The following is a 14,435-nucleotide window of genomic DNA, read 5'->3' as shown; positions in this document are numbered from 1 at the left end:
CTCATATCCCCAGTGCCTTCCTCGCATTACACCCCCAGAGCTGCCCTGATCCTGAAGGCCTCAGCACCTAGACTCACTTCTTTATACCCAGACATAGAGTTCAGCAGGTATCATACAGCAGCAGGTCTATCTCTTCAGTAAATGGTGTCAAACTTTCACCAAAACCTTGAATTTTACCAAAGGAGCTATACAAAAAACACAATGTTGCTCAATTTCTTAATGGCTGAACTGGTGTTCTGGATCACTTTGAGTTTGTCCTGAGGTTAGGTCACCCACCGGTTGTACTCCAGCTGCTCCAGGGAGAAGATGTGTTTATTGAAGTACTCCTGCAGTTTCTCGTTGGCGTAGTTGATGTTGAACTGCTCAAACCGATTCACCTAGGAGACCATTTGAGGTCACGACAGCTGTTCCTTTACTCAGTCACTTGCTCAGCTATTGAAAAGCAGGACTTCCACAAATTATGATGTTCACTTTTATTTTAACTGAAGTTACTCCGCTTTATTATTTTATTGAATTTTAGTTGCAAAGTTCCAAGCCTGTTCACAGCATCCCTTGTCAGAAATCACAGCATAATTCTCTATTCAGTATTTTTTTTTAAATCTGGCAGGTCACATAATACAGCCTTATGGCCTCTGTAAATACCAAAGCAAACTTCTGGTCCACCTCACCTCAAAGTTCTCAAAGCCAAAGATGTCCAGGATTCCGATGGACTTGAAGTTATCCTTCCCTTTGATCTTCTGGTTGATCTTCATGATGATCCAGGAGAAACATTGTGAGTAAAGTGCCATAGCGACTGAGTCGCGGGAGTCCACAGCCTGTCAATCATGATGCCAACGATGCCATTAGAATGAAGCACCATCTTGCAATTCAAGCTCTTGACAACCACTTCATCAGTAAAGTAAAAGCTGTAAAAACACATCCATGTCTGGTGTGTTTTGATGTTTGTGCTTGTCTTTGTGTTTGAGGTTATGGGTAAACCTCAGCAAACCTGTTTTAGTGGCAAGTGACAAAAATGACTTGTCAATGTTTGTGGAACACCAGTAACAATGCTGGGCTGTGTACCACTCTGTCAGTTAGTAGCCTTCAGTTAAATTACATTCCTATTGATGCCCCTAGTGACACAGTGGGGGGTAACAGTAAAGCAGGAAGACAGGTGAGCCCCTCTGTAGTGCCTCCTCCCTGACCTCCTCCACTGCTCTGTCACCCTCCAGTCAGGTATGTACTCAGAGTATGGTGTCGAATGCCCCCCCGACTCAGATATGGATGCATGTGGCCAGTCAAACTACACGGAGCCTCCGTCAATCGTCTATCCATCAATGCCAGCTACAGAAGTACACCCCAGGAAAGACCACACCCAAGCTAGTAAATAATAATTTCAACTGGGTGACTGTTTGGAGCGCCAGCAAATGGGTGAATCAGATGGACAGAGGAAAGGCATTGTTGCCAGGACGACGGTGAGGCTTGCTCTTGGGAGATGGTGGCTGGGTGGGAGGCTATGACTGTAATTCACCATTCAGTATCCAGGTCTTGAATAGTGATGGTCATTCCAGGAGCATGCTCATAGGACTCAGAGAATGCCCATTTGTCCTGGGGTCAGAGGGGAATGCTGGGCAGGACTCAAAAGCCTGACCCAGCTGGAGACTCCTCATGAGACTGTTCAGCCAGAATAATACACTGCATTAAGTGGGAGAGCTAAGTTTGCGGTTCCTTGTGGAGACCCTGCTTTGGGAACCTTTGTTTCAGAAAAGAAAAGGCTTCTTGCGTCCTGTCAAACAGGAGCGTGTGTCAGGCAGGTCGAACTGCTCGGCACAGCTCTGCACGTGACCCCGAGGAGACACAACTTTACGCTCTCCCGCTAATTTACTGCATGTCACGGGTTGACAAAAGTTTGCGGGAGTCTTAACGCCACTTCTTTTCATGCCGGACCTGTGCTGAAGACAGCAAAAAGCAAAGGAGAACAAAGGATGATGGATTCACTACACTAAATTTACCGTGAAAGGATTGTGAGGCATTACAAAAACACAGAGCAAGATTCATATCTATATTCTTTGAAATGTTAGACTCCCCCTACTGGTGGGAGTGGGTTCACTCAGCTGGTAGCTGAAGACAAGGGTGAAGAGTCACGCTCAAAAATTGTGAAATGTCCCTAGAGCTGCCATATCCTTTGTCCTCTGCTCACAGTTTTGAGCAGGACGAGGCTGTGATGGGAAAGGAAGGTAGTTGGGCATGGGGGGGGGGGCGGGTATTATGAAGACAGGCTGGGATACAGGTGGATGAAAAACAGGCTGCGGTCCCCACCTGTTCTACGGTAAGTGGGGAGCAAATTTCCTCCCCTCGCAGGATCATGGAGCGCTGGGTAAGGACTTCTGATAACTGGAAGGAGTCCAGGCCCAGCAGGTCACTGACAATGCTGACAACTGCAAAGAAACAGGCAGGAAACACACACAAAACACATGCAGACACTCTGGAGAACAGAGCTGGATGCAGGCACACTGCAGCATCTGCTAGAAGATGCTCAGGCTAATCATTTCACATGAGAGCTTCAGCTAGGTTGGGTTGGATTGTCATGGGTCATTCATGGTTGGTCAAGTTTTAATGAGTTAGGTTGACTTGGTATGGGTTAAGTTAGGAATCACCTGAATTTGGAAGGACGGTTTGTGTCAGAATTGACTGGGTTGGGTCAGAATGGGCTGAAGTGGATTGGGTGGGTTGGGTTGGTCTGGGTTGGGTCAGTCTTCATTGAGTTGGGGAAGTTAGGTTGGGTTAGAATGGACCGGATTTGACTGGGTTGGTTAGGCTGGGGGGGTGTGGTGGCGCAGTGGGTTGCACCAGGTCCTGCTCTCCGGTGGGTCTGGGGTTCGAGTCCCCCTTGGGGTGCCTTGCGGCAGACTGGCGTCCTGTCCTGGGTGTGTCCCCTCCCCCTCCGGCCTTGCGCCCTGTGTTACCGGGTAGGCTCTGGTTCCCCGCAACCCCATATGGGACAAGCGGTTCTGAAAGTGTGTGTGTGTGTGTGTGTGTGCGTGTGTGTGGTTAGGCTGGTTTGGCCTCAGTCATCCTGCACTCAGGCGACACCAGGTCGGGTCAATTTGGGTCAGTCCGAGCCACATCATTTTGGAGGGATTTGAGTCAAGGGCTTATCTTTGATCCCATGCTCAAATGCTGACTCAATGAGCTGAAGTCAGTACTCCAGATCATGGGCCAAGCTTGTCTCGGTGGCATCTGTCAGGAGTGCTCTATACCTGGCAATGTTCCAGATACCAGCAGTCCTTTTTCATTCCCATCTCTGAGGAAACGGGGTCAGGACTTGTTGGCGTCAAAGTGAACTTGCTGTGACAAGTCTTACACACACACACACACACACACACACACACACACACACTGCAGCAGCACACTCTGTGGTGTGGGTATCACTCATGGATGAGTGAGAGTGGGAGGACAAGAGAAGGACAGGCACCTCCTTTGGTCACAATCTGTGCCCCTCCTGCTGTCATGAACTCGATGTTCCCCAGCTGCAGAACCCCTGACAGTAGCTTGAAGACGTCTCGGATCTCCTCTTCGGTGAACTCCATGACCTTTAAAGCCTCCTGCAGTGGAAAAAGTGGGGGTGGGGCATCACAGACCCTCCAGCGTGTACATGTCTTTGGAGTATGTGTGTCCTGTTCATGATAAGATATACAGCTGGTTGTCGAGTGGCAGATTTAACTGGGACCTAGAGCTAATACCCAATAAAAGCATAAGAAATAAATGCGTAATCATAAGAAATTTAATAAACAGTGTCAGTGATTTAATTTCGAGCAGAGACCACTGCTATGCATCAGCTCGGAGCAGGAGCTATTACATGGAGGTGGAGGATGATGGAGAATCAGTACTTCACTGATGGGCTCAGTCCTGGTGGTGTGGAAGCTATAGGTTCATCTACAGCTTGTTCACCTTCACTCTGGTTCTTTTACATCTTCTCCATCCTTTGGAAAAGTTAAAAGCAGATCTTGCTATTCGTGATCACTATCTGTCCTGGACTGTTTGAATCCAGCTTAGTCTGTGTGGAGTTTGTATGTTCTTCCTGTGTTCTCACCAGTTTCCTCCTACAGTGCAAAGACCTGTTTCAGGGGAACTGGTGACGCTAAATTGTCCATAGTGTCTGTCTTTGCATGTATGATTATCCTCCAATGGACTGGTGTGCCATCCAGGTACACCCCTCCTACCCTAGTTCCTAATGATTGCAGGAGAGTCTCAGCAGCACCGCTACCCTAACAAGGACAAGCAATTATGAAAGTATCTGTGGGCATATCGAGTGATGTCCTGGCTCATTATCTGAGTTGGTAAACCAGCCAAAAAGGGCTTATGATCAAAACGTTTGTAAGTCAGGACCAACTAAATCTCATTCCAGTTTCCACAGAAATTATAGAGACACCGTGAACAAATTCGCCCTCTAGTGGGAAAATGTTTTATCAGTCACGGCCAAATAGACAATTTAATTGCCTCTTCCCTCCCAGTTTCAATCTCTTGTCAGAATAACAAACGATAGCATATGTGTCCCTCAGTGGAAAGAGTCTGTTTAAAATAAGAAAGTTAATGAACCATACATCCTTCACCAGGAGGAGAAAAGCAAAATGGGGGACAGGGGAGGAGGAGGACACCGTGCATCAAGCAACAAGTGAAACATCTGCTGTAGATTCCCAGGAAATGAAGTTGCCCTTAGCGGAGGGCGCCCGCACCATGACACTGTCAAACAGCTGCTTGTCATCCAGGCTCCTGTCCTTCACACAACCCGACTGGCTCAGGTAGTAGTAGCACTCAGGCTCCTCCAGGAAGTACATCTCTGCCAGGAAGAACAGTGGAGATGCCAGTTACAACCATGAAGATGGTGCAGATGCTGCACTACCCTTCAGTTTTTTTGAAAATGCTCCTTCCCAGTTGCTTGGGACCCTAGTGCCTTTACCATGGCACCAACTAACAGGGGACTCCTACCTTTGAACCCAAAAGTTGCAGGTTTGAATCCTACCTCCAACTTACCCTTAAGCAAGGTACTTATCCTGAAATACTGCAGTTAAAAATTACCCAGCTGTATAAAACTTCCTTTAGAGAAAAGCATCAGCTCAATGAACATATGTAAATACAAGCAACTGCTGTCAAGTGAATTAACGGGTGCCAAAGGACCATGTGGGACAACTGTAAGTCACATGACTGGAGTCAAAGGATTTGCATAGCTGGACAGACATGTCTGTAGCAGTTGTCTCATGGTGAACGTACAAAAAATAGACAGAAAGAACCCAGAGTGATAAAAAGAATGGGGCAATGAGATCATCTCCTCAGCATACAGCAGGGCCACACTTCTCAAAGGCTGGTAATGATCAACCTTATTTTTCAGGTCTGCATAATGAAGCCCAATTTAAAGGGCTTTCAACTGCAAAGAAACCTGGATTAAACTTTATAGATTAAAGATAATGAAAAATTCAGGTGAAGCAATACTGTCTAACAGCATCAGCTCATGTAAAGTATTTAATGGGCACTGATGTCATTGGACTGAGTGTCTTTTATTTTATGGCCTATTTCACTGGATCGATGCTGTTGTGGTTACTGTGGTAAAACTCTAGTAGAAGATAAGCGCATTCATTCTGTGGGCAGGTGATATGGAGGCTAACAAAGCAGAAAGTGTACGCCACTGAGCAGATTCTGACCGGAGTTCAACCCTGTGTGGTTAGATGGCTATTTGAGACACAACATGTGTGTGAAGGATGTTGTTTAGCATGGAAGTACACACACACACACACACACACACACACACACACATTTTCAGAACCGCTTGTCCCATACGGGGTCACGGGGAACCGGAGCCTACCCGGTAACACAGGGCGTAAGGCCGGAGGGGGAGGGGACACACCCAGGACGGGACGCCAGTCCGTCGCAAGGCACCCCAAGCGGGACTCGAACCCCAGACCCACCGGAGAGCAGGACTGCAGCCCAACCCACTGCGCCACCGCACCCCCTCAGCATGGAAGTATTTTCAATCATTTTTTTGACCACACCGTCGGGGTGGGGGATGTGAGGGGGGCAATGCATGGGACTCACCCTTCTGATTCTTGTCAGCACCTGCAAGCAATGCATAGAAGATGTGATAGTTCCTCTCCCCCGGGTTCTGACGCGCCACACGGTTCTGCAATGGAGATCAAAGCGTTTGAGTAGAATCGATAATCGCTCATGTCCCCTGACCTGGGAAACACCGTGGTCTGGGTTCCCTCTCTGTAGTGACACCGGCCACAGTCTTTCAGCACAGTCATTTCCAACATCCTTAAAGCTCTGAGATGAAAAGAACTCTGGGACAGCGGCATGCTGGGAAAAGCCATTGGGACACTGCGGCGAAGAAGGTTACCTTTTCAAGCAGATCTGGAGGAAGCGGGTTAAGAAAACGGAACTAAGAGGCTGGTATTCATGTGGCTTTTCGGAATTTCTCAGAATTAACATATGTCTGTCTGTATGGAATACTCTGACCTGATGGTACCTACCAGGATCACTGAAGTTTGATAAACTTGTATAATGACAATAAATGTGAACTGAATAATAATAACTGACAGTAACTACCACAATGATAACTGATGATATCGCCATGGTGATAACCAACATAGCTACTACCCTGATGTCAACTGACCAGATGTTGGTTTTGCAGTAACTGGTCAAGGATGTGTGCTCTGGTCTGTGCCCATGAGCGTGTGCCCGTGTGTCTGCACATGTGCCCGCTGCTTCCTGCATGGCTGTGAGTGTGTGTGTTTGTGCTGGTGTGTGAGATACAGGAGGATACAGTCGATGATACTGCCGCCCTGGATATTCCCGTTTTGGGAGAAGTGCAGCTGGATGAACTTGCCAAAGCGGCTCGAATTGTTGTTGTAGACAGTCTTCGCGTTGCCAAAGGCCTCCATGATGGGGCTGTAGACAGACAGACAACATGCGTGTGCACACACACACACACACACACACACACACACACACACACACAAATAGACTAGGATCCCAGACAGTCTCTTTTTCACTTTTCAAATGTGTCTGCCTCTGTGGATGTCTGTATCTGTATGTGTATGTGTGTGTTCACCTGCTTTGCACAATGGCCTGCTCCACTCGCGTGCTCCTTTCAGAAGGCGGGGTTCCGGCCGAGTTCTGGCTCATGACGGACAGGAACTGTAGTAACAACTTGGTGCTCTCCGTCTTCCCTGCACCGCTCTCTCCACTGTGGACATACAGGGATGCCACTAACCTCCAAACACTCCCAAAGCTTTTCTCCTGAGTCCTCACAGGGACCAAAAACATACACTGACACATCTTAAATCATCCTTCCAAATGAAATACATGGAGAAAGGTCCTCTCCAGCGCCAACGGCAGGCCTCGCTCCCAACTGTCCTATCCAATCAGATCGCTCTACAGCTACATGTCAGACTGATGGACGGTGTGGTGGTCTGCCCTGGGGGGCGCGTCCATCAGCCAGACAGGTGGACAAGGCGGATGCAGCTGAAAAGCACCATCGAGATCAGTGCTGCCAGGCAGCGATCGATGAGAACTGCACCCTACCGATCGATAGGCAGGCATGCCTGTGGGGTCTAATCGCTGGGAGACATACTGAGAACGCAAAGGAAGTGTTCTAAAGCACAGTTTGTGAAAAACCACTCTGTTATTTATGCTCCTCACAAATGAGGTTTCACACAGAAAGCAATCTAATGGTTTATGCACAGCTGAAGGTTTTACTCATGCTAATGTCAGCTAAGTAAAATAGCAGGGCTCCTCTGGGACGTGAACCTACGACCCCCAGTGGTGGGACCCCCAGCTCACCTAATGAGGACGCACTGGCTGTCGTGCCTCTTCCACAGACAGCGGTAACACTCGTTGGCCACGGCAAAGATGTGGGGCGGAAGCTCTCCCAAGTGGTGTTGGCTGTAGAGTTCCACGGCATCCGGGTCATACAGGTCAGCGATCTGCTTGTAGGGGTTCACCGCTGCCAGGATGGAGCCGATGTTGGTCTGCCGAGGGTGGGAGTCACATTACTGTCATCATTCTTTCATCAAAAATGGTTCAGCTTCTTCCATGTTTAGCCATTTCAACAGAGTCCCTTGTGGAATTAACACTGCTGACCTTTGAGGCCCGCAACCAGGCATCAATCACCACAGTGTCAAAGCAACACAATTTGTTACAGATTCACGCACCCATAGAGCTGGTTGTTGGTTCTGCAGTAATTCCCCATACATTTCTTAAAGGTAGAGAGCAGTGCCCAAATCTATAACTAATGACCTCCTGCCCAGGTTTAAAATCACAAGCCCACCAGGTCTTAAACCACAACTCTTCCAGATTGTATATCTATATCTATATCTATACGCTAAAACGTGCTTACACTCTATGTTAATGGGTCCTAAATCAATATGATACCAAGTTTAAAACCATTTGTCTTCTAATCCCCTACATTATCACAACATAAATCACCACACAACAGGGCCCTAAATCATTACACTGTCAGGTCCAAACCCACTACACTACAACATGCTATGCTGCAAGTTGGATTCCACCTACTGCAGTGCAGCAGTACTTTTATGGTGTCTTGAAGCATCTTTAGGTGTCAGGAAATGTATATTTTTCACAAATCCTTGGCACATTTGGGACAGCTAAGTTGCATCATGAATAAACTCAGCTGGTGTTGTGGTGGTCAGTGTTGTAACCCTCCACTCAGAGGATCTGGGTTTGAGTCTCTACTTCTGCTGTAGTACCCTCAAGCAAGGTACTTACCCTGAACTGATACAGTAGGAATTCCTCAGCTATATAAATGGGTAAATCTTTATGTATTGCTTAACACACACACACACACACACACACACACACACACACACACACACACACACACACACACACACATTTTCAGAACCACTTGTCCCTTACGGGGTCACGGGGAACCGGAGCCTACCCAGCAACACAGGGCGTAAGGCCGGAGGGGGAAGGGACACACCCAGGACGGGACGCCAGTCCGTCGCAAGGTACCCCAAGCGGGACTCGAACCCCAGACCCACCGGACAGCAGGACTGCAGTCCAACCCACTGCGCCACCGCACCCCCCTATTGCTTAAAAAAAACCTAAAAACTGTAAGTTGCTTTAAAGAAAATTATTTGGGTAAATTAACAATAATAATTAAGCAGCAATGAAAATACACACACACACACACACACACACACACACACATTTTCAGAACCGCTTGTCCCATACGGGGTCACGGGGAACCGGAGCCTAACCCGGTAACACAGGGCGTAAGGCCGGAGGGGGAGGGGACACACCCAGGACGGGACGCCAGTCCGTCACAAGGCACCCCAAGCGGGACTTGAACCCCAGACCCACCGGAGAGCAGGACTGCAGTCCAACCCACTGCGCCACCGCACCCCCCTATTGCTTAAAAAAAACCTAAAAACTGTAAGTTGCTTTAAAGAAAATTATTTGGGTAAATTAACAATAATAATTAAGCAGCAATGAAAATACATATTTGGAAAAAAAGCATCTTGATTGCATGGTGATGCAAAACCCATAATAAATGAACAATAAAAAGAGTGGCCTCCCGTGTAGATTACCTTCAGGTCCACTTGCTTTCGACGAATAAAACATTGCATGTTTTACTGCAAAACACCTTATATGTAATGTAATACATTCCCTGGCAATCGATTTGTGTAGCAGCTGATTTGCGTTTCCATCATTACTACTTAATAGCTCTATCACATTTGTCTGTGTCTAATCCACTGGGGAAACCGCCTCATATCAGGAAGGTGATAATACCTTTTGGGTGGTTATAAATGTGATGGAAATACACTGCAGTGTAACTTAAGGAGCGGGTGTTACAATGTAACTTAAGGAGCTTACAAAAAAACCCACAAAAATGAGATTAGATTTTTTTCCTAAAAAAGCCAGTAATCATCTGGTTTGTACTGCCCGAATCAGTGATTGAGAAGCAATCTGATCCTATGATGTAATGACCTCAGTTTGCAATCTGTGATCTCTGATCGCATGGATATGCCAATTTGAAGATGACCTTGACGCTCAAGTCACAGGGAGGTGCAGTGTGTGTTGGTGGGGAGTTGGGCTGGTGCAGTTGGGGTGATGGAGAAGCAATTGTCTGGTCTGTCCGCTAAGGCACACATAGATCTCGAGCACAACAAAGGAAGCATGGTGTTATGTGCACCTTCACACTCTGGGTTACTACACCTGTGGGTCTTCATCGGGGTCTTATAGAAACACCTTTTATCTCTTTTACCCACAGTGGGGCAGTATAGCCAACACAGTGTACACCACTTCCATTCATCACTGTTAACCTGGTTCTCCGATCATCCCTTGGTTAGGATAAACTGCAGTATGTACTTCAAATTCCCATACCTGCACAAGAACAGACCAGCTGTTTTACTGCCTTCTGTTAACTGTACAGAATGTCATTTGTTAAGTGGAATTAACTGTATTTCCTCAGCAGGAGCTAAATGTGTTTGAATCAGTTTAATGCAGCAATTAAAATACAGTATGTATCAGACTCATCCATTTACAGAGTCAGACAGCACAGTCAGTTAACTCATCTATGAGATACAAGCAATCATGTGTGAACATACAGAAGGCATTGGGGTCACATGCAATGGACCTTTTATAGCAGCTGACACAGGCTGGATAGTTTAAAAATAATGGCTGTGTCACATGCAGATGGCTATAAGTGTTGATCTTGCGAAAGAACAACAACTACTAAGGATTGGGTCATTTTCAGAGAAATGGAAACAGGTACAAAAGGCTATTGGTTTGCGAAGGTCAACTATGTTGTTGCCATCTTAAGTTGGTAAATGAAAGTTAAAAGGGATTTGACTTTTCTTCCAGCATATCCAGTCAGAGCTCAAGGAAGAATGGTGTCATGCTCCCATCTGCAAGTCTGAGGGGGTCAAGGGTCAAGAAGATTGGATGGGATAAGTATGGCTTCTTATCCAGTCCAGATCAAGTTAGGATGTAGTCAGTGTCTAGTCAGTGACTGATAGGGGTCTCTTCATGGACATTCTGATGCGAGCATTTCCTCTACTATTGGTTAGGTTGCTAAAAGAGTTTGCAAATGATGTGGACAGGCTTCTAAGCTGCAGAGGGACTGGTGGACTGCAAAGCAGATGGCGCTCTCACATAGATGCAGTCCTTTTGGTAGCGTAGGTGGAGGTTGTGCATGATGGCGGCCTCATGCAGCTCTGCCAGTGTGGACATATCTTCCACTCCATCCACGCTGGTCTGGTGCATGGGGTACACCTTCTCCCGGTTCACCTCCTCCATCTGCAGGTAGATCACCTGAGAGGCACAGAGGCAGAGGGTTAGTAGGATGCTTTTCAGTCTTTGCAGTTACACGCATACACGCAGTGGTTATCATAGTGTTTAATGCCATTGCACTGCACCCGAATGACTTGGGTTTGAATTTCTACTCCTGCTGTTGGACTCCTGATCAAGATACTTACCCTTAATTGCTTCAATATAAAAATCCAGTCGTATAAATGAGCAAATACTTATAAGCATCTTAATATGCAAATCTCACATTGCAATTTACTGTTTGTAAAGGGGGGGCGCGGTGGAGCAGTAGGTTGGACCGGGTCCTGCTCTCTGGTGGGTCTGGGGTTCGAGCCCTGCTTGGGGTGCCTTGCGACGGACTGGCGTCCCGTCCTGGGTGTGTCCCCTCCCCCTCTGGCCTTACACCCTGTGTTGCCGGGTGGGCTCCGGTTCCCTGCGACCCCATATGGGACAAGCGGTTCAGAAAGTGTGTGTGTGTTTGTAAAGGTATAAGTTACATAAAGGTTAATAATTTTTAACATTTTTTTCTCTTATATTCAACATAAAGCATATCATTTTTATGTAACTCCACCATCTAAGCTCCTATGACACAAGAGCAGGTGCCTGGTAAGGTCTTGAACCTGGACCTTTTTAGTCAGATGTTTTCTTTTTTATCCCTGTAATAAAGGCACTACAGCCCAAACACTCCGGCAGTCCTGCTGGGTCTGTCTCCTGCTTGGGCGTAACTTCCTTTTCACCTTCCAATGTCCTTCCTCTCCAGGTCCCTCAGATTCCCTTGAGATATTTCCATGCCTGTCCATGCCTGAGCCTTTAATACCTGGAAGCACAACACATTCCTTTGCCCTTTGTTTACCTTAAAAACATGGCATCAGTCTATTCACATTTACCTGGGATATTTCCCCTGGCAAACACACCTGGGCTGCACCAGACAAATGTGCCCCCAGGACCTTGCACCAAGCCACCCACACCCAGTGAGGCCACAGGCCAGCCTCTCCTATACTTATACTGCCATAATGTGAAAGGGGTCTCTGCAAAAAGATGTGGTTCCTTTCAAACCACCAACAGAAGTATGTAAAAGGCTTTGCAGTAAGGAAGCTTTGTGTTCGCACGATAAGGCATGTTTGTGTGCCACAATGCCTGACACAAATCCTTCCTTTAGAAGAAAAGCTTAGAGGTGCCTAGCAGTGAGTCTGCATGGGGAATAAAGTCGGCCCTCATATGGAACTCAAAAGCAAGAAGAGCCCCTGAGGAGCACTGTTCGACCCATACTGTATTACAGCAGTGGACTCGGTCCTCCCTGATGCTGAGGCCCAGAATTGCTTGTCAAGTTGACCTTTTGAGACTCATAGCACTACTTGGCATGTTGATGGACAGATAACTTGTATTACATACCTTAGACATGGCATTAGACACCCAAAATCCAAATTCATATTTTATAATTTGTTTAGATGTGTGATAATACAGTAGTTGGCATGATTCACTGAGCTACAACAAACAAGCTGTTTTTCAGAAATAAGATTGTACAGCCCAAACAAATTGTGTCCATAGAAACCTGGACTTATTTAAACTGTGGTGCTGCAGGAGACCTGGATCAGGTTCTTACTAGAAGCACAAATGATAAGACTGAGGTTGTCATACTTCGAACACATCATCGGAAAATTTTCTCGAATTGGTGGTACTGTTTGAGAAAGTTGGAGGAGGACGATGACATCTAGCAACCAGATGGATGGACTCAGTTGCAACAACTGTAGCTATACAACTTTCCACAGATAGGATGTAAAAGGAGGACAGAACATTCTGGAAGCACCCTATTCATATTATTTAAGAGGCTACATCAACTCAATGGCACTTAACCGTAGCTTTTGGTAATGTTAGTTTTTCAGCTGCAGTGCCATACAGTTTGGGCGAAATTCAGATGAGTAAACCTAAAGTCCTTAATAGTGCTCTATGTGTACCATTATCACTGTGTACCATTAATCTAACAAGAATCTTTGACCTCTATCTTCTGTTTCCAAGGCAACAGCTCTTAGCGCTACTAAAGACCGTCATGAATGCCATGGTCATGTACTAGTAGTCAGAGTGTGGGCAAGAGAGCAGCAATCAGCACACATGCTTAAAACACTTCTTCCCCAGAGGACACTAGGGTTGGCATGGTCAAGAAGGAAGACCTAAGAGCAGGAAGCCAGGTATTCATCACCATAGACATGGAGACAGCAGATGTCATCTTGGTTTAGGGGTTGTCCCAGTCCCAAAAATGTTGTAAGTTTAAATACCAGGTGAAGAACTCCTTGGATCGTAGCACTTAGCCTAAAATGTTACATGCCCAGTTGTGCAAATGGGTAACAGAGTAAAACTGCATAGCTCTGTTGGCAGCTGTAGATGAAAGCATCTGCTGAGCTGCTAAATAATGCAGCAGTCCAAGGAGATGAGAAGCTGGGCTCCTGGTACAGATAATTAGTGCACTTCCCACCCACTCTTGCTAAACTGAAGGAAAAGAGTACGCACATATTTCTACCAGGTGCCTGGAATAAATAAATGATAATACACCAAGTTTGCAGGCAGTCCGGTCCCATTCCATAAGTACTGATGAGATGTGGATGAGCAGAAACCACAAAGCAATCATCCCTGGGCCTCTTGTGAGAGGTTCCATGCAGAACATCTTGCTTGTCAAACCTTTCCATACATGAGGACCCTGGAGTGACGAGCTGTGATTGAGCAGAGACTGGGAGGAGGACTGAGGAGAAACAAGCCCACTGTGGGCAGGGGGATTAACAGTCCACTGTAACACCTGTGTGTCCAGATCCTCTAATGGGCTTTCGAACTACTCCAAACCACAGGCATGAGTCTGTTTGCATTTAATGACATGTGAGTGTATATCTATTTATACGATAGATTTAGACGATACTCTATCACGATGGCGCCGCGAACGGCCGCCTCGGTGCGGAGCTCCACAGTTGTTTTACTGTGTTTGTTAGTTTGCCCTGTCTTTAGTTATACTCCGACAATCAGTTTTACCAGGGAAGAACTGCTGAACATTCGGCAGTACACACCACCCGACATTTTACCGGTTTTCGACTATTCTGACGTTTTGCTGGACATTGTAGTCGGAGGTGCAGCGCTCCAAGCGC

The 14,435-nt window shown here is 46.8% G+C and overlaps 1 protein-coding gene across 1 annotated transcript in view; it reads right to left on the bottom strand.

The window, feature by feature from the left end:
* The window catches only part of LOC108918451 (unconventional myosin-X-like), a 90,004-nt gene that overhangs the window by 35,309 nt on the left and 40,260 nt on the right, over positions 1-14,435 (bottom strand). The window contains exons 3-13 of the mRNA XM_018725704.1: positions 11,155-11,313; positions 7,816-8,003; positions 7,085-7,219; positions 6,797-6,921; positions 6,371-6,384; positions 6,070-6,154; positions 4,716-4,819; positions 3,455-3,584; positions 2,299-2,417; positions 669-815; positions 277-377 (exon numbers count right to left, since the gene is read on the bottom strand). Of these exons, the coding sequence (XP_018581220.1) occupies positions 277-377; positions 669-815; positions 2,299-2,417; positions 3,455-3,584; positions 4,716-4,819; positions 6,070-6,154; positions 6,371-6,384; positions 6,797-6,921; positions 7,085-7,219; positions 7,816-8,003; positions 11,155-11,313 (1,307 nt within the window). The remainder of the gene's footprint in view (positions 1-276; positions 378-668; positions 816-2,298; positions 2,418-3,454; positions 3,585-4,715; positions 4,820-6,069; positions 6,155-6,370; positions 6,385-6,796; positions 6,922-7,084; positions 7,220-7,815; positions 8,004-11,154; positions 11,314-14,435) is intronic.

The sequence above is a fragment of the Scleropages formosus genome, chromosome 14 (genome assembly GCF_900964775.1).
Source record: "Scleropages formosus chromosome 14, fSclFor1.1, whole genome shotgun sequence".
Classification (NCBI taxonomy): domain Eukaryota; kingdom Metazoa; phylum Chordata; class Actinopteri; order Osteoglossiformes; family Osteoglossidae; genus Scleropages; species Scleropages formosus.
Note: the sequence above shows the minus strand (reverse complement) of the source record. Positions and strands in the feature narration are given on the sequence as shown.